The 24,794-nt window shown below is 35.5% G+C and overlaps 1 protein-coding gene across 1 annotated transcript; it reads left to right on the forward strand.

The window, feature by feature from the left end:
* The first annotated feature begins 4,999 nt into the window (after positions 1–4,999).
* Positions 5,000–8,053, forward strand: LOC113734076 (uncharacterized). Its single transcript, XM_072081813.1, has 4 exons — positions 5,000–5,051; positions 5,489–5,596; positions 5,883–5,958; positions 6,164–8,053. The coding sequence occupies exons 2-4, from the start codon at positions 5,567–5,569 to the stop codon at positions 7,693–7,695; spliced, it is 1,638 nt and encodes a 545-aa protein (XP_071937914.1). The 5' UTR covers positions 5,000–5,051; positions 5,489–5,566; the 3' UTR covers positions 7,696–8,053.
* Positions 8,054–24,794: the final 16,741 nt, after the last annotated feature.

The following is a 24,794-nucleotide window of genomic DNA, read 5'->3' on the forward strand; positions in this document are numbered from 1 at the left end:
TTGCACTTTCTTGCATAAATATTTCTATTCTGTTTTGAGTACCAGAGGCAGTTCTCGTACTAATTAAAGGTTTATTCTTGAAATTCTCAAGAAAGTGGGATAAAATTATACCATTTATATACTTCTATTGGGTTTTTGCATCTTTTTATTTACTGTCGGAAAAATTGCACAATGTGGCATGCAGAGAGAAAGCAAGAGAAGATCTACGTGTTGCATGAATAATGAATACTGAGTAACTTTTCTTCTGTGTTATTAACAGCCTAAAAGGGTGGCTGGGAGAGAATATTTGCCCTAGAAGTTAGTACCGAGAGAGGCAAACTGCGCATCTCCAAGCTCAGGTGGGGCTCTTAATGGGCACCTCTGAACAGGAGAGGATAGGAGGTTGAGGGCTGATATTAATAAGCATTTTTTGTTCACTTCCAATTGGTAATGCAGAATATAAACTTTCTGTAATCTTGCAATCTTGTTTCTATTCATGCTTCTTGGTTTGGTTTGAAAGAGGAGGGGGACCATAATCTAGTTGCACTGAAGTAGACTACTTCATGAAATTTGTGGGAAGCATATTTATAATCATTGAAGGTATTGATTACCCATGTGTTTGGAGTCGCAAAGTTTAGGTTGAAAATTGACTTATAGCTTTCCATAGTTCTTAGATTTTCACAGCCTTGGCGAATCATTCTGCAGTTGAACTCCTATGATGTATGAACCGGCTTTCTGTTTTCATAGGGCAGAAGGAAGTAGGAAAACATTAACTACTTCATACCAATCATGGTACTAGTACAGAAGAAGTCTGTTGATTAAATTTATGATTGCTGTCTTGGTAGGGTTTATAACTCAAATCCTGCTCATTATGGATCAGGAGCTTAAAAGATTTCTGGTTCATGAAAAGATATGGACAAAAACCATTACATTGGATGCCCTCTAGGATCTTTGGTATGTACTTGAAGGTGAAAAGATGTCCTATCTCCTTCATCGAATATGCTTTAAAAAAATGAGACTGGGAGGTTTTTTTTTTTTTTTCACCTTAGCTACTATTCAAATAATTTTGAGGTAAAACAAGAATTCATACATATTCAAGTGAAAATCAGTGCACTAAAAATATGTGAGCCCACAGAAGGCAAAACAAGAACAGAATATTGAAGGGGAAGCGTAGAGAAATATATCAAGTACTGCATTTCAATGAAGTTGAGGCATGCAGGAAGATATTCATCTCCTCTGCTTGTAGCAGACAGTTTTTGAATTTCAATCCAGAAGGTGTAATCTCACTGCCAACTATTTGAAATCGGACACCTAAGTAAATGATGGATGGTTGGTTGATCAATGAATATCATATGGCCCAGCCTCTCTTTTTCTGCCATGGCCTATAATTTTCACCCTTGCAGATTCCTTTCTGCCTGCATCGGTACATTCATTTTGACTTTCGATCCCAGTTATTTTTTCAAGATGTTGTGTGAACGCATTTTCGTACGGCATATATTTACTCATAGATGGACCTGCTAGATTCGACTGGAGGATGCCAAAATTGCTTGTTATAATGGGACACAGACATAGAAAGCATTGGGTACATGCAATATAGTAAATGGATTGCTGTCATTTTGGAATTTTCTCTTCCTCCCCTAGCTTGTTCGGGTCCTAAAATTTTATGATAGATGATTGAACAAAGAAATGGAATACTATATATGTCGTGTTTTATTTCTAAAGCAAATAAAGCATGATTGAACATTCCACTTGATGGAAGAAAAGAACCACGACTAAAAATCATGGAAAAGACTTGGATGTATGCAATATCTTCGTTTAAAAGTTTATTGGACTCATTCAATAATCTAGTATGAAAGAAATTATATGAAATCAAAATCCATGATTTAGCCATAAAAAAATGAGAGATGAAGGGAACAACAGATACAGAAAAGAGAATAATGGACCCTCTAAGAAAGGATCAGCATCTAATTAGTAGCAGTGTTTGAATCAATAACTATGGCGATTTTCTTTCCATTCAACTTTCTTGTAATCCCCTCAAGTGCTATTTAACAGCAAAAAAGGGCAAAAAAAGAAAGGAGTTATAGACCCAAAAATTTCCACTTGGGTGTTGTTTGCAGGTACATAATTTACGCCAAGAGACCACAAAACCATTGTGCAGATTGCACGTCAGATGCCAATGGGAAAAAATAAGACAGTTTGAGATTGAAGTCATCAAAAATTCCGTACCTTCCCTAAAACGGGAGTAACTTTTTTTTTTTTTTTTTTACAACTTACTTTATATGCTTAGATTTCCAATTGCTAACTAAAATCTGGAGGACTAGTTATATGCACTGCATATATGGGCCATGTGAGCTCTAAAAATAGCTCAAATAATGGATGCACTATGAGATGGCAGAGATCTGTAGAAATGGTATATTTTCAATTATCAATCCCTATTCTCGCAGATAATGGACAGCCCTCTACCATGTGTCGCACACATGTAATTCTTGAACATAAAAGGCAATAGTGATGCATAATTGTTGCCCATCCATTTCGATTGAAAACCACTGGGACGGACCCCGGGGGGTGGGGGGGGGGGGGGGGAAGAAAAGATAGGCCACAAATGTAGTCATTGCTCATCTTCATGCTCAGTGCAACTTTGCTTCAAGTTTAAACAGTAGTTCTATATAAATATAACAGTACAAGAATGAAGCTGTGCAGCCCAAGTTTGTGCTTTTTGACATGTCCCTGGGATCAGGGCATTTACTAATTTACCATTTGATTGCTTACATTTCTTGTTGCATGGAGCTGTAGTCGAATAATCATCTGTCCAACTCCAATAGTATCTATCATAAACAAATTTTTTAGGTTGACATGATAGCTTAACATAAAGCTACTCTTCCAGTAAAAGAATCTTACAATCATATGATCGAATTCAAACAAAATATCCGGTACTTTTTGGCGTGCAATTAAAGTCATTCTATGGTCTTTTACTGCACTATCACTTCACACGAAATTTGGGTGCCATGGAGGATGCATCTGGTGACTTCCGAGTTCGCCTGTGCAATGAGGCTTTTCCCCTCGAAGGAAAAAACATTTGACCAAAGTTCACTTGCATCCTGTCGTAAATGGCACTGACAACCCCTTCCCATTTTTCTTTATGGGTTCAATGATAGAGGTCAGAAAAGAAAGAAATCCTGGAATTTTTTTAAAGTCGCAGTTGCATCATTTTTCTCTGCGTATTTGCGTAGACTGTAAGATTTTGGCCCAAAGTTTATCCTCATCTGCGGGGCGGGAGCATTAAATATCAAAAACGTTACTCCTGGAATGAACTCTCTGTTAATTCTAATTCTATTCCCCAAAACTGGAAAAGGGGACCGAGGGTGAAGATTGATCGAAACATTGCAACCCGGCCTATTCCAGGGCCCAGGATTTATTTAGTAACTTGAAGGTTCTGGTCCCATATCATCATGGGCACCAGATATGTATCTATACAATCACTGAGTACATGTCTTGGGGACCCTTTCTTCTTGAATACAAAATCTTTTGGTGGTTTAGATATGATATATGGTCATAGTCCGCCACCCATTTTGGTAGAATAATCATGTTCAAGAATGAAATATACAATCTCAATATGTGATACCAGTTTTTTTTTTTTTTTTTACTTTAATATGAGGAGAATAAATATCCATGTCATTTGAGTGCAGTTCATTTGAACGATTCTTACTACGAACTTGTGCTTCACAGAGCCAATTTACAGAACATTTATTTCGGAATAATCAAGAAAGTTTGTTCTAAATTAGTTGGCTTGAACCATTCATGCAAACTATCTTGTCAATGCCTGAAATATACCAAACACTGGCTACAACTTTCAGGTCCTGCTGAGCATACTAATGCAGGATCCTAGTTTTGCTGTTGTGTAGCTTTTACATGGACTGCTTTTTGAAGTGCTCTTTTTCTTCAAAACATGTTTACGTATTTTGTGAACGTATTTTTTTAATTACTTTTTTACCTCGCATATATTAAACGATCTTACGAGTACATGTGCGGTTACATAGGGCGTGCCATTTCAATTAAAATGGAAAAGGGATAGCATGGTCCTAAAATCAACTCATCCCTATTATGCCATTTATCCTATACTTTGTGCTTCTTGATTTGTTTAGCTAATAGTTTCTTGTTGGTTCATACTTTCATTTTTATTGACATAATAAAGAAAGTTCATTAGTTCGAAAGATTCAGGGCATCCCTATATGGCATGTTACTTATCAGCATTGAGTAGGATTACTTGTTAGTAGATAACATGCTCGGGGGAAAAATAAGGTATGTATTAATTACTACTTACTACTGTGTAGAATTAAAGATTAGGTCACACATCCCTCTCAAGAGTTTAGGCCATACGTGGAAAGAATATAAGACTTGCAGAAAGACTTGGGCTGCATTCCAAATTTGGTATACTGAATCCCACCCAAAAAAAATTAAGGAAAGCTACCCTACATTTGCCAAGGACAGTGGAACATCTTCAAATAAAACCCATCTAGATAATACCCTAACTTTAAAAATTTGTATCAAGTGCTCAAAAATTTACCATAACTTAAAAATCATGGTTTACCTATAGACTGGGTTTACCAGATAATTATCCTACAAACAGTTAGCCAAAAAAAAAAAAAAAAAGAGGGAGAGCCCTATGTGGGTAAGCCCAAAACCAGCCCACACTTAAGTCCACAGGAACCTAAACAGAAGCAAACCAAAAAAGGAAAAAAAAAAAAAAAAGAGACAGAAAAGAAGAAAAAGAGAAAACTCGAAGCCAAGGCTCAAAGGGCTTGAAAGCCAAGCCAGCTAAGCCAAACCTGCAATGTCAAAAGAGGACAAAGGCAAAGTTAAAAAGTAAGAGTTAATGAGGAAGATTGATTTTTTTATTTTAATTAATGAGAAAGATTGATGATATCCAGATTTTTGTAATCTCAGCTGAAAAAAAACAAAAAAGAATTGTATATAAATAAAGAAAGAGTAGACAGCCCCTTCTCATTTCTGTAGTAGGCCGTAGCTCCTTTCTTTTCATTTCTTTCCCCTTCTCATTGGCCTTGCCAGCACCGGTAGTCTCTGGCTTCCATTTCGTTTTTTTTTTTTTTCTCCTTTTTCTGCTCTGTTAATGTTAAGTAGAATGGTAATGACTTGCTCCATTTCTCTTCTCTCTCCATCTCTGAACTAGAGGAAAGGGAGGATGCAGAGAGAAGTGTTTTAATGTCTACCCACCACCTTCCCCTCTGAGTGTGTTTCTCTTTCACACACAACACACACTTCACTCACTCTCATATTAAAGAGCTCTCAGAGACTCTGCATTTTGTTTGTATAAACAGGAGTGTGTCTTTCAGGCCCATCTTCCGTTGTTTCCTCCCATTTTGCTCCCCCCTTGTTTATAAACAAAGAAAGAAAGAGAACTTTTTTTTTATTGTTTTTCATTTGCCGGTTTTGCATGAAAATTCATCACATTTCGTCACCAACGCAGAATCCCATTTCCATGTTTTTGCAGATCTACCGGCTTTAAATTTCCTTGCCCCTCATTTTTCTTCTCCGTTTTGTACTTCTGTGCCTTGAACTGAAAAAAACGATGAGTAAAGAAGAGATCTTGAAGATCCAGGTATGCCCACCAATATAGAAACATTTATGTGCTCTTTTTTTCTTCTTGGTTGCTTTTTCTTTTACTTCATTGGCTTTTGCTTTTGGGGCTTTGCTTGAGTCTGATGTTTTCACTTTGTTCTGACAGCTGGGTGAAAGTTTTTTGGCTACATTCTTGGATTTTGTAATTAGATATGTTTTGCCCCCTTAGAAATTTGTTTTTCGTGTTTTATTTAGATTGTTTGATTGATAAAAGTTTGCAACTTTAACTGTGGCTATTTGCTCCGTGGCTTTGCTTGTGCATGCAGACATATGCGCTCAAAGTCAACATACACTGTGAGGGCTGCAAAAAAAAGGTTAAGAAAATCTTGCAGAAGATTGATGGTATGTACCTTCCTTTTCAAGACTCAATTTTTATTTTCCCTATATTGATTCCTCTGTTCTTCGATTTTTACCCGAAATGGTTAAAGCAAAATTGGTACTGAATTTCATTCTTGTTTACAAAAATTTGATTTTTATTTTTATGCCTTTGAAATGTGGTACTATTATTTGGTCTAATCGATTGTTTTTGTGTCTCTGCTTGTTGTAGGGGTTTACAAGACGCATATTGACTCAGAAATTGGGAAGGTGACAATATCTGGAATTGTAGACCCGGAGACATTGATCAAGAAGCTAACAAAAAGTGGGAAACATGCTGAAATTTGGGGTGCACCAAAGGCTAATAACAACAACCAGCTGAACGGCCAGTTCAAGAATTTGCATGTTGACGGTGGCAAAGGTGGGAACAATAAAGGTCAAGGTGGTGGTGGTGGTCAGAAGGGTGGTGGTGGTGGTGGAGGCGGTCAGAAGGGTGGTGCTGGTGGTGGTGGAGGCGGAAATAATCAGCTGCAGCCAAAAGGGGGAGTACCAATTGGGCAAGGCATGAATCCAATGCAGCAGCTTCAACAATGGAAAGCCTTGCAAGATAAGCTGCCTCAATTGAAGGACATGAAAATGCCTGCTATGGCCTTTGGGAACAACAACCAGAAGGCTGTCAAGTATATGCCTGCAGAAGATGAGGATTTATCTGACGATGATGAGTATGATGATGATGAGTATGACGATGATGAGTATGACGATGATGAGATTGATGATGATGAAATGTATGACGGCCCCCCAGCTAATAATAATAAGACGAAGCCACATCTGGGAATGGGAAATCCTCTGGCTGGGGGGATGATGCCTAACATGATGATGAATAACATCATGAATGGGCAGAATCCTCAGCTAATGAAGGGTGCTAATAATGGTGCAGCAAATGGGAAGAAAGGTGGACCTGGACCTGGTGGCGGTGGAAATATACCTGTGCAGATGAATCTTGGGGGTGGCGGGGGGAACAATAATGGTGGTGGTAAGAAAGGTGGTAATGGGAACAATAATCAGAACCAAGGTGGTGGAGGTGCAGGTGCAGGTGCAGGCGCAGGCGGAGGAGGAGCCCAAAAGGGTGGTAAGAATGGTGGTGGGATGCCTCAAGATGGCAAAAATGGTGGAGGGCAGAACAAGAACGGAAACGGTGGACAGGGTGGAGGAGGAGGAGGAGGAGGAGGTGGTGGTGGGGGCGGTTATCCAAACATTAATGCTAATGGGGCCAAGAAAGCGGGTGGAATGAATGATGGGCTGCATGGCATGCCAAACATGATGGCTATGAATGCTGGTGGTAGTAATGTGGGCCCTCCAGCAGGGAGCATGCCAATGGGCCAGATGGGCAGTGTACCCATGGGCCAACTGAGCCAGATGGGTCAAATGGCTAATGTTGCTGCAGTCCAAGGCCTGCCAGCTCCAGCAATGAATGGTGGTAATGGTGGCGGCGGCGGCGGCTACTTCCAAGGTGCTGGACCTGAGATGATGGCCGGAAACCCCTACTATCAGCAACAAATGGCAGCCATGATGATGAACCAACAAAGGGCAAATGGGAACGAGAGGTTTCAGCCGATGATGTATGCCCGGCCACCGCCCGCCGTCAATTACTGGCCACCCCACCCTTACTCCTCCTACCCCTACCATGCCCCCCCGCCCCCCGGCGAGCACTACACCGAGGCATTCAATGACGAGAACGCCTCCTCAAGCTGTAGGGTCATGTGATTTCTGGCTATAACCAGGACAGAGAAGTGTGGTGGAGGGGGAGGAGCTGTGGAGCTGCTGATGGTGTGAAGGTTTCAGTCAAATTCACAGTTGAACAAGTTGCTAGTGATATGGAAAACATGGATGGCAATCATATACAAGCAAAAAAAATATATATATATATATATATATATGGAATTTTACCTTTAAATCTTTTAGACTCTTTTCAATCCTCAGTTTAGATTTAAGTTTTCTGATAGGCAGAGTAATGATAGATAATAGTAATATCAAAGTGCTAGGAAGGAATATGATATGACTCATGAGATGTAAGCTGGACTTGGGCTGTTGTGATATGATGAATGCATGAGATGTTTATATATGTTTATATATATATATATATATATATGTTGAAACAGTAATAAAAATAAGACGTTAGAGTGGGATTTAACACAAGGAAAGAAGCCCTCCTTTCATTTGCCTTAATTGTCATCTTTCTTGCCTTTTGACTGCCTGCAAAATTCTCCTCTGCATCGACACTTTGGCTGCAAGGTTGGGTTGTTGTACGGATCATTATTATTGTCCTCCATATATTATGTGATTGAAATTATTAATCACTACTGTGTAGGGCTTGGGGGACATGAAATCGTGGTGTTATGAAATAGTAGTACTTGAGCGACCACACCCCACCTTCCTTTATTTTAGTGAGATACATAGATTAGGATGTCAATATGGTTCTCGAGTGGTTCCATATCTATCCGTCTATCTATCCATATATAAATAAACGACTTGCAGGTTGGGATGGGGGACGCTTTAAATTTGGTCGTTCCAGTTCAGTGAATTTTGCAACTGATGCAACTTTGAGACTGAAGAGTTGAGTGACTAGAGTCAGTCCCAAGTTTTGTCCGTGGGCGGATTAAGCATTAAAGAAACTGAGGAGGAGGGGAGAGATCTTGTGAAAAGGGTCTCTGTGACAGAGACTAGCTAACTACTTTATATTTCGACAATCGAACGGCGTTGACGCTTGACACGAATCTGGTAATTGGGTCTAGTCTTATCAGCGGAAAGCGCATCAAGTGCTGCGAGACATGAAAGGATGTGTACCCCTCCAAAGCTCCATTCTACTATTATGCTTTGTTTTTTTCCTTTTTTTTTTTTTTTGGGAGAATTGTATTGCTATACTATATTAATATTAAGGGTTAATCACATTTTATCCCCTTAAAGAATACCCCATTTTCTGAAATTGTTTTCCTTTCTTTTATTTCTTTTTCTCTTTATTCCCTCTTTCATCATTTCCAATAGAAATTCTATTTCAACGAAAATTTTTGTTTTGAATTTGTAATTGCATATTTTTTGATGAAAGTTTAAAAGGCATAAAAAAACTAATTTTAATTTTTTATACGATGCAACGTGTCACAAATTTCATTTGATGATTATTAATTATGTCACAATTTCATCTTAAGGTATTTTCTTGGAAATGAGAAACTAAAAAGGAAAGAGAAAAACTCAAAATTAAAAGAATTGAAAGGGTAACAAATTGTATTTTGGGAAAGTGATTTAATTTTTTTTTAATCATTTAAGGAGAAAATAGGTTTCTGCAATTCATCTTTTTTAATTTCAATCATTAAGGTGAAAATTTTTGTGGAAAAAGGCAAGAATTAAATAAAAAAGAAAGAGAAAAAGAAATAAAAGAAAGGAAAATAAGGTAAATGGAAAGTCAAAATAATGCAAGGGTAATTTTGTCCTAAAGGGGGTTAAGTGAGCAAAATTAAAAGTTATGGGGTAAACTGATAAATGAGATATTCTTTAAGGGGATAAAATATAATTAACCCTAATATTAATATATGAATCGAAATGTCACATGATGATTATTATTGCACCTTGGTACATTTGTGCACAATTTGGCACATTGCCTTCTGGGGACCCATATCAATTGTCAAACCTGACAGTGAAGAGGGAAGTAGATGTAGGTCCTTACATTTAGCAAAAGTACCATCTGTTTTTTTAAGGCACCCTCCCCTGGCTTTGGCTATTGAAAATTCCCATTCTTGTGAAAAGTGTGTTTCTAATTTATGCTTCATTCCACAAGATAAAATACAAAAAAAAAAAAGTGATGTTTTGTTCACTACAAAAAGTTAATAAGTATATTTTATCCTCTGAGTTACATATATTTTCTTCAAAAATTTATGTCAAGGAAATGCTTCTAAGCTCATAATATATCTCGTGTTTTCAGAGCACAAAATTTAGAAACCCTTAGACTAATATTGGATTTTAATGATTTATTTTAGCATGCTAAGAGTCCGTTTGAATTGTTATTTTTTAGAGTTTCGTTAGAAAAATATACTGTAACGATATAACGTATGTGAGGTACAAAAGTGATTGAAAAATATGTTCACGAAAAATATAAAAATAAAAATATTTTTGAAAAAAAAAAAGAAAAATCATGATTGGTTGTAACTCGTGAGACACGAAGATTATAGTCTCTAGACTAAATTAATCAGAGTTTTAAAAGTTTTTGTTTAGGTGATTCTCATGCTTGGTTGCAAAATGAAACTATTTGTGTTTTACCTCGAAAGGACAAGCCCTGCCTCCCCCCCCCCCCCAACAAGAAAAACCAGCCAAAAAAATCCCTCCAGTTAACGTATGTTTAAGCGTTTCCTACAAAAGTTAGTGGTGGTTTTTTTTTTTTTTTTTGGTTAGAAGAAAAGGATTTCGTAACGTTTTTTTTTTTTTTTTCTCTTTGAAACTTGTCAAAAGAATAGAAATGTAACGTCTAAAATTTCAGATGCGCTGTCAAATAAATCCAAAATAGCGAACGCTGGATTCAAATGCAAGTTAAACTCGACAAATTCAAATATTCTAGAACATTGAAAACATTTGATATAGTTCAAGAAAAACCTATCTTTTAGCCAAACGTTCGATATTGTTTTTTTTTTTTCCCTACTGAATTACTATCTTTTAGCGAGACGCTTGGCCGAAATCGTGTTTCTTTGCGGCACGGTTCTCGTGTGTGAACCATACTTGTCAAAATCGCTATCCGGATCGTAGGATTGTACGATCCTACGATCCGGATAACCAAAATTGATCCGGATCGTATCCAGAGTCGCAAATCATATTAATCTCCATAGGATCGCATAGAATCGTAGCAGGATCTGTAGGATCGTAGAATCGTAGGATCGTACGATCCTACAATTTTTTTGTAAATTTGTGAAATACGAAGCTCCATTTTGCAAGTAAATGAAAATATTTGTGGTATATTTGTAATTTATCAAAGAATTGTAACCTTTAATTGCAATTAGGAGCTTTTGGTAGGATGTTACGATCCGATCCTGTGAAACTAAAATCGATCCTACGTAGGATCCCGATTTTACAAACCTTGGGGTGAACTCGAGAAACGCATTTTGTCCTATGGCGAAACGGCCTTATATAGGGTTAAAACTTAAAAGATTAAGGGACACCTTCACGTGGTATTTTTTGTCTAAAAGCGTTAAAAGGTCGTATCCGACAGATCGAAGAGGTAATTTGTAGTTAAACGTGATGCTTAAAATGCCAAAACCTATTGTCGTATGATTGAGTTGTCAATCGCACCAAAAAACATAACGTATGAATTTCAATAGGATAGCTACATAAATCCAAAATAATTAAAATGCTTTTCTTTGGTTCTTGAACGGTTAAATGCATGGGATAAACATTGTGTTGTCATATCGGACAAATAATAGAGGTTATTTGGCGTGAAAATCCAAAGCTTAAAATGCCAAAACCTATTCTCATGAAGTTTGTCACGCGTGTAAAAACCTTTGAATTTCAAAATCGTTCGCTACATAAATCCAAAATTATGAAAATGTTTAAACTCATCCCCTCTCCCTTTTTTTGAACGGTTAAATACCATGGAATAAACGTCAAATTGTCATATCGGACAAATAATAATGGTGATTTAGCTTGAAAATCCATGCTTAAAATGCCAAAACCCATGATTACATAAGTTGTAGAAAAATAACGCTTGAACTTCAAAAAAAAAAAAAAAAAAAACACTACATAAATCCAAAATTATTAACATGTTCAAACGCATCTCCCTTCCCTTACTATTACATGCACGGAATAAGCGTGCAATTGTCGTGTCCTTTAGATAATAGTGGGTGATTTGGCCATGATTCATTTGCAGAGGCCATGATCTTATATTTTATAGAAAAATTTAATTAATATGGAACATATATATTAAAAATTGTGCTACTTATTTCAAACTTTTATTGATTTTGAATTCTTTTAATTTTTTTTCTTTGTCTTATATTCTCTTCACATGCTTGTTTCTTGGTGGGAAACTTTTTTTTAGAAAAAAAAAATTATTAAATCTTAGATGAATGTGTAAAATATAAAATTAAATTGGTATAAATTATTTTTTTTGAAAAAAATAAATGATAAATGGGGCGGGAGCGAGTACCTGCTAACCCGACCCTATCTCAGCAGGTACCCGATTATAGGGTACCCGCTGATAGGCAGGGCGGGTAAGAGTATGATTTTTTTATAATTCATATCCAATCCCTAATCCAGACCATATCCTATGCAAACCCATATATAAATAAATAATATGTATGCCAGTGTGTGTATATGTATCAGTAAATTTATAAAATAATCTAATATTATATGATCATTGCATCAAATACAATAAAATTTCACGACTATTAGATTAAAGGATACACTCATAACATAAGAAAACACCACCTAAGTTCGCCTATCTATTTCATGCATCTATTTTCTCTATTTCCTCTCTCAACAAAAATTTGAATGGCGTTTATGTTATTTTTGAACTCTATGTATTTTAAAATATTCTTACTTTAATTCTGTATGTTCATAAAAATATCCATTGGATACTCAATTTCATGAAGGTCTGTGTCTTGGATTACTTTTTCAAACCCATAAAAAGTCTGAATCTGAATCGGAATTTGAATTTAGGTATAACTAAATTTAATGAGTCTAAATCTGAACAAACAAAGAGGATGCAATCCAGATTCTATGCATTAACATGTCTAATAATGCACATTGTGCACCCATGGCATCCCCCGTACACACTATTAGAAAACTGGCAGTAGTATTAAGTGACTGATAAGACATATAGGATAATTACGTCTATAATTGACGAAGGAAATTGGTCAACCAACTGTCTTCTGATCTGATATCTATTCCGTGAAGGATGATGCACCTGCAGCTTTTGCCTCGTAGAATTTGGACGGTTGGGGGTTCACCCTTCAAAGAACCAGTCACAAAGTCATTAAATGTCGCAGACCTTTTAGCTGAAGATCCAATTCATGGATGAGACACAGACAGTACCAGACAGACATTGAGCTGGATTGCTCCAGATTTCGTAGATCTGGTATGCGCCTGATTGCACCAGATAATACTATCAACAGAGTTGCATTAAATTTGGTCGAACCTAGTGACTGAAAAAAATTAAGGTCCTGACTTTCTTGCATATATTCTCTTTGAATTGATTGATAAATTCGGTAAAAATTCATGCCAAATCTCCCATCATCGTAAGGTGAATTTCGTAAGAAATATTCAATTAATGTACCAAGTCAGAAGCTGAGGAGTCGAATATAAAGCATCAATAAGGTGTACATAAGCACAGGTAATTAGTATTTTTTTTAATAAGACAGAAGAATGTGTTGAAAAGTTTCAGAATAATTTGATTATTCCAGGATAATCAATACATTAATATTATTTCCGAAATTTGAATAATTGAAGTACTCTGACATGCTTGAAAAATATATATATATATATATTCATCTATAAATCCACAATTATATCTATAATGTCACTTTGGAAAATCCTATGGTCTGAAGGTTGAAGAGCCTCTTCTTACATCAAAGAAGATCCAAGATCCTTCACTTTTTAGGTGCGTTAAATTCCAGTATCAAGTAAATTTAATTATGCACTACTACATTTATACAACGAGACAATTATTATTATTATTGATAATTTGCATGAAAATAATCTAATCTTGTTAACCAAGGAATTAGTTCACACGTGGTGGAAATAGTGGACACATGCTAAGATAATGGAAGTGACCTCTTGACCAGCAGGTCAAGAATCGCAGGGGGAGGGGACCCGGAGTTGTGCATGGGGAGGGGATAGATGTTGTCGTTTAGTTTGTGGCTCTATTTTGTGGTAATTAATCCCTCCCCATCTGAAGTCTAAATCAATAATCAATTTGGCATTGGTTGTTTATTAGTGGCACAAAAAGTTGCATAAACCTGACAACTAAAAGTGGGAAGAAAAACAAGAAAGTGAAGTGTGTTTCGGAGTTATCAGTAGCTTATTGGTGCCTAGCGGTTGGCGCATCCCACACTCGTTGAGACTTATGATTCTTTAATTACTTTGGTTGAAAATGAGGTTTAGACACAGAAACTGTCATCTGATTCTGCTCTTTTTTTTGGGGGGGGGGGGGGGGGGGGGGGGCGCCTAAATATGTTTTTCTTAACAATTGATTGATGCACACAGCTAAAATGAGGGTTCAAGCCCCTCTCACCATGGCATATCTCTTTTTTCTAGGATAGTTAGTGTGGTATTTTCATTGGAAATAGTGGCATGGATACATAAAAATTGTTTTGATGTCAGTGAAACGATGAGAAAGTCACAATTAAGGGATAATTTCACAAACCTCTCCTGAAGTTTTTGACAATTTCGCTAGACTTCCTTCAAATTTAAGAAATTACACTAACCTCCCTTGGTGTGATAATATGACTATAATGTTCTTCACCTAATTGAAATTATCCTACCTCTTCGATTCTCCACCAATAGCCATTCTTTCTTCCTGCCTTTCTCTCACTCTTGCAAGCAACGATTCTTTCTTCCTTTCTTTTTTTGTACCTTTGCCTTTCCTTTCCTATTACCATTTCTCTATATCCACATCTCTATTTATCTTAATGATGACCTACTATACCATAATCATCTCCATTTACTTGATGAAGATGGCACTATTTTACTTGAAGGAGTAGATTTCATTGTCAACTAAAGAGAAATGAATATACTTGTAGTGATGATAAAGAAATAAATGATGCAATTGATAACTAAGAAGCATGGAAGAGAAGGGATTAGTGGAAAAATTGTTGTTGATTATTATCCTGAAAACTTGTATAGGATGTTAATAAATGCATTTAATTTTCTTTACTTGATTAATATCGTTGGTTCTGGTTTTGTTATGGATGGCTTTACTTTGTTTTACAATGTTAATATATATTTCTATGGCGGTCGAAGTATTATTCTGCCGGTGGTGGTAGGCTAGATTATTATTTATTTTGCGACAGTGTTAAGTATTGAATTGAAGTTTAGAGCGTGAGTTTGGTTGTTGGTTGTCAAGGAAAAATTTATTTTTCAAAAACATTTAGGTTGGGATGATATTACAAGATAGATGTTGAGATTTTTGGAGTTGCTGAAATTCTTGAACAGTTCAAACTGTTTGTTTAATAGGTTTGTCGCATGTTTGGAAATAATTAGATTTGGCATTGGAGTTCGAAGTGTTTGTTTGATGGTGGTGTTGTTGCAAATCTGGAAGAAAATGTTGAGGAAACTAGTTATCTTTTGTTTTTTTATAGAACAAGGGTAATTTGGGGTATTTGAGGAAAAATATAGCTTTGATGGGTCTATCTTGTTACCTAAATAGTACAAGTAAGGGAACTAGGTGTGATTTCTAAAACTTGAGGGAAGTTCTCTGCAACTGTCAGATACTTCAAGGGAGATTTGTGAAATTATCCCAACAATAAAACGTGGATTAACAAGGTCAGCAAGATGGGAAGAGGAGGTTAGGCATAGTGCAAAGGAAGCTTTGGGCTCCATTGGAGAGTTAAATTTTTGTATCTTATGGATCTAATGTAACTTTCTTTCCTTTTTCTAAATTCGGTGAAATTAACTTTTAACTTTAGAACGCATAATACCTAATATTTTACTTTTTAAACGTGCTACGGTAAATATCAGGAATGGAGGGAGGGAAACAAGGAAAGATGAGTTGAATGATATCAGGAGATGGAGAGTGTAAGTGGAAGTTTTCGAATCAAAATAGAAGAATATGAGAAAGAGATGAATTAGATGATTTTAAAGGAGCCAGTATAAGTGCGAGATCCAAATACTACAATAAATATACTAATAATTGTCTGCTGGACACGTTTTATATTAATTCAGTTGTTATGCAGTACAAAAGGATCAAGCAAGCAAACTTGGACAGTTATAAGACAAACTCTAACCTTCTCTTAGTTTTAAGGGTTAATTACATTTACCTCCCCTGAGGTTTGACCATATTACCAATCAATCCCTATAATTTGTCCAAATAATGGTCTCACCCTTTGAATGATCAAACATTTAACAAAAATCCCCTTAATGCCGAAAATGCCCTTATTGAGGCCATGTTGTATTAAAAAAAGAATATATTTTTATTTTATTAACCCTGAAGCAATCCAAAAAAATAAAAAAAGTTTTTGCTTATTATTTTATAAAAACCATATCTTTGCTTCCATAAATAGTTTTGAATCAATAATTATTTTAAATCTTAAAAATGAATATTAAAAATTAGATAAATTGAAAGAAAAATAAAAAAGAAGCAATTATTTTAAATCCTCAAGTATGGTTCGAATTTGTGGTTCAAGACATATTGCGGAGAGCACAAGGCATGTTTTCCTCAATTTGAACCATACATCAGAAATTAAAATAATTTCTTCTTTTTTTTTTTATTTTTCTTTCAATTTATCTAATTTTTAATATTCATTTTTAAGATTTAAAATAAATATTGATTCAAAACTATTTATGGAAGCAAAGATATGGTTTTTATAAAATAATAAGCAAAAATTTTTTTCTATTTTTTTGGATTGCTTCAAGGTTAATAAAATAAAAATATGTTCTTTTTTTTAATGCAACATGGCCTCAATAAGGGCATTTTCGGCATTAAGGGGGTTTTTGTTAAATGTTTGATCATTCAAAAGGTGAGACTGTTATTTGGATAAATTATAGGGATTGATTGGTAATATGATCAAACGTCAGGGGAGGTAAATGTAATTAACCCTAGTTTTAATGTTAGCAAATAAAGTCAGTTTTCCAAATCTACCCACGAAGACTTATGCGGCAGCCCGTCCAAATGACTTTTTAGAGATTTACGACTCTCATTGAAAATCTGGTTTGAGTTTTTAAACTCAAAAATGAGTAATCGATCGGAGCTGGTGATTTGAGGGATTAGGTGCAATGCATTAACAAGTTCAAAAGCTACCTGGACATCATATTGAAAAGGAAAAAAGACATAAATAGCTTGTCTTTGTTTGCATTTGCTCTCTGATAGAAAATAGAATAAAATTGAGGCTGCTGGCAGGAAAGTTAAAGGCCATCATTATGTCAGCTTCCCTTTTCTAAGCTTTTTTGAGTAATCTAAGCTGAATTTTGGGGAGAAAATTCATATAAAATCAAAGGAGTTTTCCCAGGGAAAGTGCAATTAGTCGTCGCATAAAAGAGCCGGGAACCTTCTTGCAGCATGCTGGAACGCTGCTCAAGGGCCAAGCCAAGCATAAAGAAGCCAGGAGAAGCCTGTCCTTCAGCTTTCACCCTTTTCATTCCATTTAAATTTGGCCTCAGTCTTGTTTGCTTTAGATTTTGTAAAATTTGATTACGAAAGAAGATTAGTATAAAGAATAATCGAAATAAGCAAAAGTTACTTTTTAACCGTTTATGAATTTTAACTTTTTTGTAGCTGTTAAAAGAATTTATAATCAAAATATAGAAGTAAACGAGAACATTACAAAAGAAAAAAAAAATTTATTGCTTGTTTAAAATCAAAATCTATAATCAACCCATTATTGAGCAATCAATAACATTATCAACATGTATCATTGGCATAAACTTGAGTTTGTTATGGAACGATATGGTTCATTAATTGTCTAATAATGCTTGCTCGATCTCCATAATATTAAGACTTTTCTTGCTTAAACAGTCGAGCTTTGTCGACTAATTAACTATTGATCCAATCAGATCAACAGGTTAAAGACGTGTAGTGAAAGAAAGGAAAAGGTGCATTGACTATTGGATTGATTCTTGATTTACTTAGTGTTTAGTATTATTTCAAGTCAGACTCAAACTCCGAAACTACTAATCAAATGAACCTTCTTGGTTAAAGGTCTTAACAAAACCACTTCTTTTTCCCTTCTAATCAACAACGACATTCCTATTTAGGACAAAGTTTTCAAGGCTAGACCACACACACACCATGTCCAGCAAATTATAACAATTTCAACGAGAAAATGAAGTGAAGGAGATTGGTAATATTTCTGACAAGTCAAATCCTTCAAAGTTTTCCCCTTTTTTCCTAAACCCTTTTCACCTAAATTATCCAACAACTCCTTTGATTTAAAGGAAAAAAGAAAGAAACAAAGAAGGCAAGAAAACCCCACTAAAGATGAGGCAGTCAAATACCTAAAACAGTGAGATAACTCCAAAATAGGTCCAATGATCAAACCCTCTTACGGTCCCATTTGTTTCTTTTGTTATCTACAAGCCAAAAACCCCTCTGCAGAAAGAGCGTGTGGAACACTGAAATGGAAATCATTAAAGAAAACTTCAACTAACTTGCATTGAAAAAAAAAAAGAAAAATACAAGTACGGCTATCACAAAACAAGAGAAACATAATACAGCCCCTTGAACCTTTTGATGTGTTTGCAAAACGAAAAGGTGTTAAAACATAATAATTACTCCTACTAGGTGCAAAAGCAAAAGAGCCCATGAAAATCGTGTAATTTCGTACCATAATAGGCAAAGAAGTCATAGAGCTGCGCCCATCAAACGCCGGAACAAAATAATATGTCAGCCCTGCGTTTACTGTCACATGCACGCAGTTGTAATATAGCGGACGACACGTAGCCTCGAATTTCGCGAGTGTTTCCGCTCCCATTTCTTGATTTCCATTTTCTTTTTCTTTTTGAAGCCATAATGCTTAAACATAGGCCAATGAAAGGGATGGACGAAATATTTTTGATAGATCTCACTTCGTCCAATGAAAGCAGTAGCATGACCAGGGATTATCATATTAGGGGGAAAAAAATTAGCTGAGGATGTTTTGAATGAAAACATCTATTAGCAAATTTAAACATGATATACTACAAATTTTATTTTTAGAATATTTTAAATCCTTCGTGAAACGAAAAAGAGGGTCGATATTTGGAACTTTTTTTAGATCAAAATGTGACATGCACTAACGTGCAGCAAAAAAAAAAAAAAAAAAAAAAGAATGTTACAAGTGGGAGCGTCAATCAACATTTCATTCTGGCCAACTCAAAATTAGGCTATTTCTTCATTATTTGTGTGGAGAATGTTACAAGTCAAATTGTACAGCCCTCCAATGATTTTGCCCTTTTAACTGCATCAAGAAAATGAAAGATCCGTTTGCTTCCAAAACAAACAGTAGAATTTACCTTATGCCAACAAATTTTGTGGGACTCTTAGCATATAATAGTACATATTCCACTACCAACAGTAGTGTTTGCCTAGGTCCACATCCGATTTCACTACTGTAATGCATTTTGTCTGTGTTCATTGAAGAAGAAGGACATGATATGAGGATTAAGTCCAAACCATTCCCGACGGCAATACTTCCATGCGCTTTAGCAAAGTGGAGGAACAGAGTAAATGAGCCTTAGCAAGCTTCAAATAATTTTGGATTTTTTGCTTTATTGCATGTTGAGGCACTATATATATCCCAATACAATAATTTGTTTCACGGATAGATTCTTCCATTTGAGTTTCAACTAGGGCTGCAAACGAGTCGAGCCGAGTCGAGTTTTGGCCTTATTGAGTTGAGTCTTGACTTAATTTCATCGAACTCGAACTCGAACTCTTTGGCCTTATTGAGTTGAGTCTTGACTTAATTTCATCGAACTCGAACTCGAGCTCGAGCTCGACGAGTTGGTAATTTTCAAGGTCGAGCTCGAAAAAATAAAAAATAATTATTTTATTTTTAAAAAAATAAATAAAATAATATTTTTTTGTTAATAAATAATAAAATATTAAGAATATTTATGTAATTTTACTATTAAAATAAAAATAAAAAAATAGATATATATATACTTGAGCTTGCGAGCCTAACGAGTTTAATGTTTTAAGCTCGAGCTCGAGCTCGAGTCGAGCTTGAGTCGAGATTGAATCGAGCGGCTCGATTCGTTTGCATCCCTAGTTTCAACTATGCCTTCTCAATATTTCATCTCTACTTTATTCGGTTGTTTTTTTCTTTTTTTTTTTTTATCCATCAATTGTCTTGTAGCTCAATTAGACCAAGTGCATCCATGTAGTCTCAGAGATTTTCATGTAGAAAATTTATATGAACGAACGTCTAATAATGTCGATGGGCAGAATATATAATATTCATTGAATGCATTACCTCCAAATTGTATGCATTTGATATAGAAATCATTAAAAGGCATTCAAAACATTCACTTGGCTGACATAAAAAATTTCAAAGAAGGGAACAAACAAAATGAGTTGAATTCAACTACCTTTCAAACGAAGGAAAGACTTTAGAAACAGCACCACAATCTGGCATGCAAGCTAAAAACAAAAGGAACAAAATTAGTACTTATGTTTTAAGAGATGTAAAGACGAGCATTCCCTTTTTGTCATTCTTTATTCGTATGTTGAGTGAGATATACGATTTATTTTTGGGAATTTTCTTCTAAAGAAAAAGTATAACTCCTCATTAACTAAGAAATCAAGCACAACTCCTCATTTCATTATTGTGTTCCTTTTTCTTCATTCTCGTTATTCTAGAATTTCTCAATTTCGTTTCGATCTATACAAAGAGAGCTCCAATAAGATGGCTAGACTGTTAATTTTGCCTTAGCTTGACAAACTATTTTGTCATCTTCTTGTATCTATTCTTTCTTTCCTCAATCAAAAGCAAAGACGTAAACAATTATTTCATAGGCATATTTTTAATCATTTTGAGCCACATAAAAAAATTGGAAAGCAAGCAATAATTGTCCTTCCCACTAGCTACTTACCGATAAGTTTCCAGCTTCGTAATTATTGTATTTAATTAAGGCTGCAACTTTTAAACCGCACACAAACTGTAAACTACCTTCTTATCCTCTAGTGTGCCTTTTCCATAAAACCAAGAAGAAGAAGAAGAAAAAAAAAAAAAAAAAGAAGAAAATTGAAGCATCAATAATAGATAAATTTTGGATGTATATTTATACCCCAAAAACAGTAGTACTAATGGAAAGATAAAAAAGAGTTTATTCCCAAAACGAAACATAATCCGGATCCATGATTAATTCTCTTCGAGAGGGGCCACCATACCCTAAAATTTTTGGTGAGATCCTGTCAAGTTTGACCTGAGAAACAGTAGTAATCAATTACGATAATTGATGGGATATGCTGCGAAATATGTTAGGAGGATTGCGAAGCGGACTTTAGTGTGCAGTTGTTGAATTTCATTTTTTCTTCTTTAGTCCAGAATGGATTATCATGTCGGGTAATATGTCGTCTTATAGTGGTCACAACATTGTACACTATGAGTGATCCTTAAATTTAAGCTTCAAACTTATGTAGAAAAGGCACTAAATTAATACGAGATTCTTTGAATAATTTCACAGCCAATTCTCTCATATATATAATTCCTCAAAATTACAATTAACAAAAGATCTTGCCTTGTTTAGATTGCTATTTTTGAAAAAAAAAATTATTTTATAAAAATATTTTCTAATATATATTTAAGTTACTTTTTTGCTCTCCGTACGTCACATCTTAAAAAAGGCATTCCAACACGCCTTTCCTCAAAAATCCTGCAGAAAATGTAATCCAAACATCTTTAAGAAAATGCATGGCGTTGTAATGTCAAATTGGAACTGAGCATGGATCCCAATATGCCAACCCTAAGCCAAAAGTGATGCAAAATATATAATGGTGATGGTGACAGTGATTTGAATATTCATAAACTTGGGACATGATATGAAAGTTCACCACGAATCGTTTCTCCATTAAAATCATGGGAAACGACTTCTTGTATACATCTATGGATTCGTTAAAAGCGTCAAAGATTCATTCTTAGTGCTGCATGGATATATATATATATATATATATATACATATAGCTCTATATCGTTCTGTGTGTGGGTATGAATATTGAGTTTGCCAAACTTTGACAATTCGTGCGTGTCCCTTTCATGCCCGAGAGTGGAATGGTTGATTACTTCCACTTTCCTTGGCTGAAATTAGGAGCAAAGAGTGAAGTCTCTGCAGTGCACCCCATTCTTGAAATCACCCATTAATCTTCACTTTTAAACCTCACCGTTCTTAAATCCAATGGAATAGTTTTACACATTTGGCATGAAAGAAGTTTTTACAAAGTTTGAATTTATACATATGATTAGGAACCTTATAATAAGTAATTTAAAATCAGTTTCTCTGCATGCAGATTACTGCATGCTATAATTTCTCACACAAGCGATACATATCTCCATGATTAATTAAGATGGGACTCGGGCCACAACTTAAATGATTACCTCGAGTTGTCTCAAAAGTTGATTTGGGTAGAAGAAAGATCAACAAAAGCTGCTGTTTATAAGCTGTTCAATTTGATGACTTTTCCAGGTATGCCTGTGTTCGTTCACGTGCTTCTTTGTTTTGATTTGTACCAATCATGCTATGCAACAGCATGATTACTTTGCGTAAAGAAGCATGTTTAGGACTTTAAAGTGAAAATGTAAGCAAGTTTGGTATCATTACAGCAGCAGGCATGTTTCTTCGGCTCGAAATTTTCAGGCCTTTCTTTCACCTTTCCTGTTCCTCAAAATAGGTTTTGTGGTTGATAAAGAACAACGCAAAATTAAGCAATCAAAGTTCTGTTTTCTTACTCAGAGCCCGACTTGAATTCTCGCTCCTCACTGCTCCATCCTCTCCTTCCTTTGCCATTTTTCTTCCGAAAGAACAAAAATTGAACTAATGTGCAAGGAATGACAAACAAACACCAATGGTATAGACCGAGCAAATACATCTACACTAGAGTTATTCATCATAGCTTTAATGTTGAAAGAAGGAAGAAAAAAAACACTTGATAAAGCATATTCGGGCATCATCGTAGAAAAAATATAAGTAGCGATTTGATGTACATAAAATAAAAAATAAGAAAAACAGGAAGATCGACTTTGCTATAAAGATTATTAAGTAATGTACATTGCAAGGGGGAGATGCATGGGCGATTGTTCTACTACTGTTAATTACTATTCCTTGATCCAACCATCCTAATATAATAAATGAACTAGACATATGATGACGAATTTAAAATCACAGTGCATATAATACGGATCAGCTTTTGCATCTTTTAGTGTGGGTTCTATAATGGCAGGATTTAAGCCCCATTGGATAAACTTCGATGGTTCATGGTGCCCGGCGTCTCCAACTCTACGAAGGGCCTTATTATAGTAGGTCATGACATGCTAGCTATTGTATAATAAACCACACAAGTTGATGCTTGATGATAAGCTTCAATCTGCACAAAGTGAAAGGATGGATAATATACGTTAGTAATATTATTGTCATTTATTAATTTACTCATGTTGAAAAGTTGGGTTCATAAAAGTCTGAATGTTAAAAAAAGGGGGGGGGGGGGGATGGGGGCATCCTCCTAATATCGAGCCAGTGATCCAAAGCTATTAAATGGTTAAATTTCATAAACAATTAATTGATATAAAATTGGTCTAGTTTTTGGGCTTGCAAGCAAACAAAAGTGGCATGGAATTTGATTTGCAAAAAGAGGAAAAAAAAAATAGATATTTGAAAACCTTAAATTTGTCACAAAAAAAAAAAAGTTTTTTTCTTTTTCCTGAAAATAGAGCGAAAAGTAGAGCCAATGGCCAGTTGTGTTGTGTGTCGTGAAAGTGTATTTTTCTTAGTTCGTATGTACCTTATTCTCACTCGTCCGGAGCAGAGAATCTACAATATTCATCACAGGAATCATTCCCTTCTAGTTGCCTTCCAGATTGAATCCAAGATTCTGATATTCTTGAGCAAGATTCTGAGCATCACCTTGTGATTAACGTAATTTTTGTTAAACAATCTTACATCACTGCAAAATTATGAACCATTATAGAAAATTAACAAATTCATACCAGACTCACTATACATAGTACATACACTTGTAAACAATAAAAGATCTGCAGGATGATTAATGATACAGCAGCTGATTATGAATGAAGGTTTCAACACATAGTACTCTATAAGATCACCATTAGTATTGGGCGTCAAGTTTCTGAATTGTGATGGTTATAATCAAGATTAGACAAGTTGTGACGATCCCCTCCCCCCCCCCCCCCCCCCCCATTCCCAACAAAAATTATACTAGTACAGTTGTGCTTGAATTTGAAGTTTCTTGATCATCAATTGTGTTTTTTTTTTTTTTTGAACTTGAACCCTAAACTTCAAGTTTTTTCTATAGACAGAAGAAACACGCACAATTAATTTAACATGAACGCAGAGGTAACATAGAATATATCGGTCCAAGTGAGCAATCTAAGATGGGAGATGGGACCTGAACCTAAACTTCAAGTGCTCGGCCATATGTCGTCCATCAAACAAACAGAAGATTATGTAAACAACTGGAAGTCTCAATTATTAGATTCTACTGTAGAAGACAGTAGTAAAGATATCTAGTGATTAATTTAATGCATGATTAGCCCCACCAAGACAAACAAAAAAAAAAAAAATTGTCCAAATCTCTTTGGGAATTTAACAGGAGTACATGAGAATAATTTTTGTGCAGAGTCAAAATTCAACGCACATAATGCGAGCAGAAGGTGAAGAGAAGACTTGAAAGCGTTGAAGAAGCGCACATGCGATGCGATGCGATGCGAAGCGAGCATCTCTTTCCCTCAAATGGACATAAATTCACAAGAAGCTGTCTGCTACTTTGGTCTCGGGCTAAGTGTAAGTTGTTGAGCAGACAAAGTTATTGCCTGCAGTGCAGCCATTTTTTTCTTGGTGAATCATGCAGCCTGAGCCCCTGCCATGACTCTAATAAACTAGCAACGAAAAAGGGTACAATTCTTGAATTGCTAAGCCACATTTTTTTTTTTCTCTCTACTGCACCGAGAAGAGAATAAGAAAAGAAT

This window comes from Coffea arabica, chromosome 3c (assembly GCF_036785885.1).
Source record: "Coffea arabica cultivar ET-39 chromosome 3c, Coffea Arabica ET-39 HiFi, whole genome shotgun sequence".
Taxonomy (NCBI): domain Eukaryota; kingdom Viridiplantae; phylum Streptophyta; class Magnoliopsida; order Gentianales; family Rubiaceae; genus Coffea; species Coffea arabica.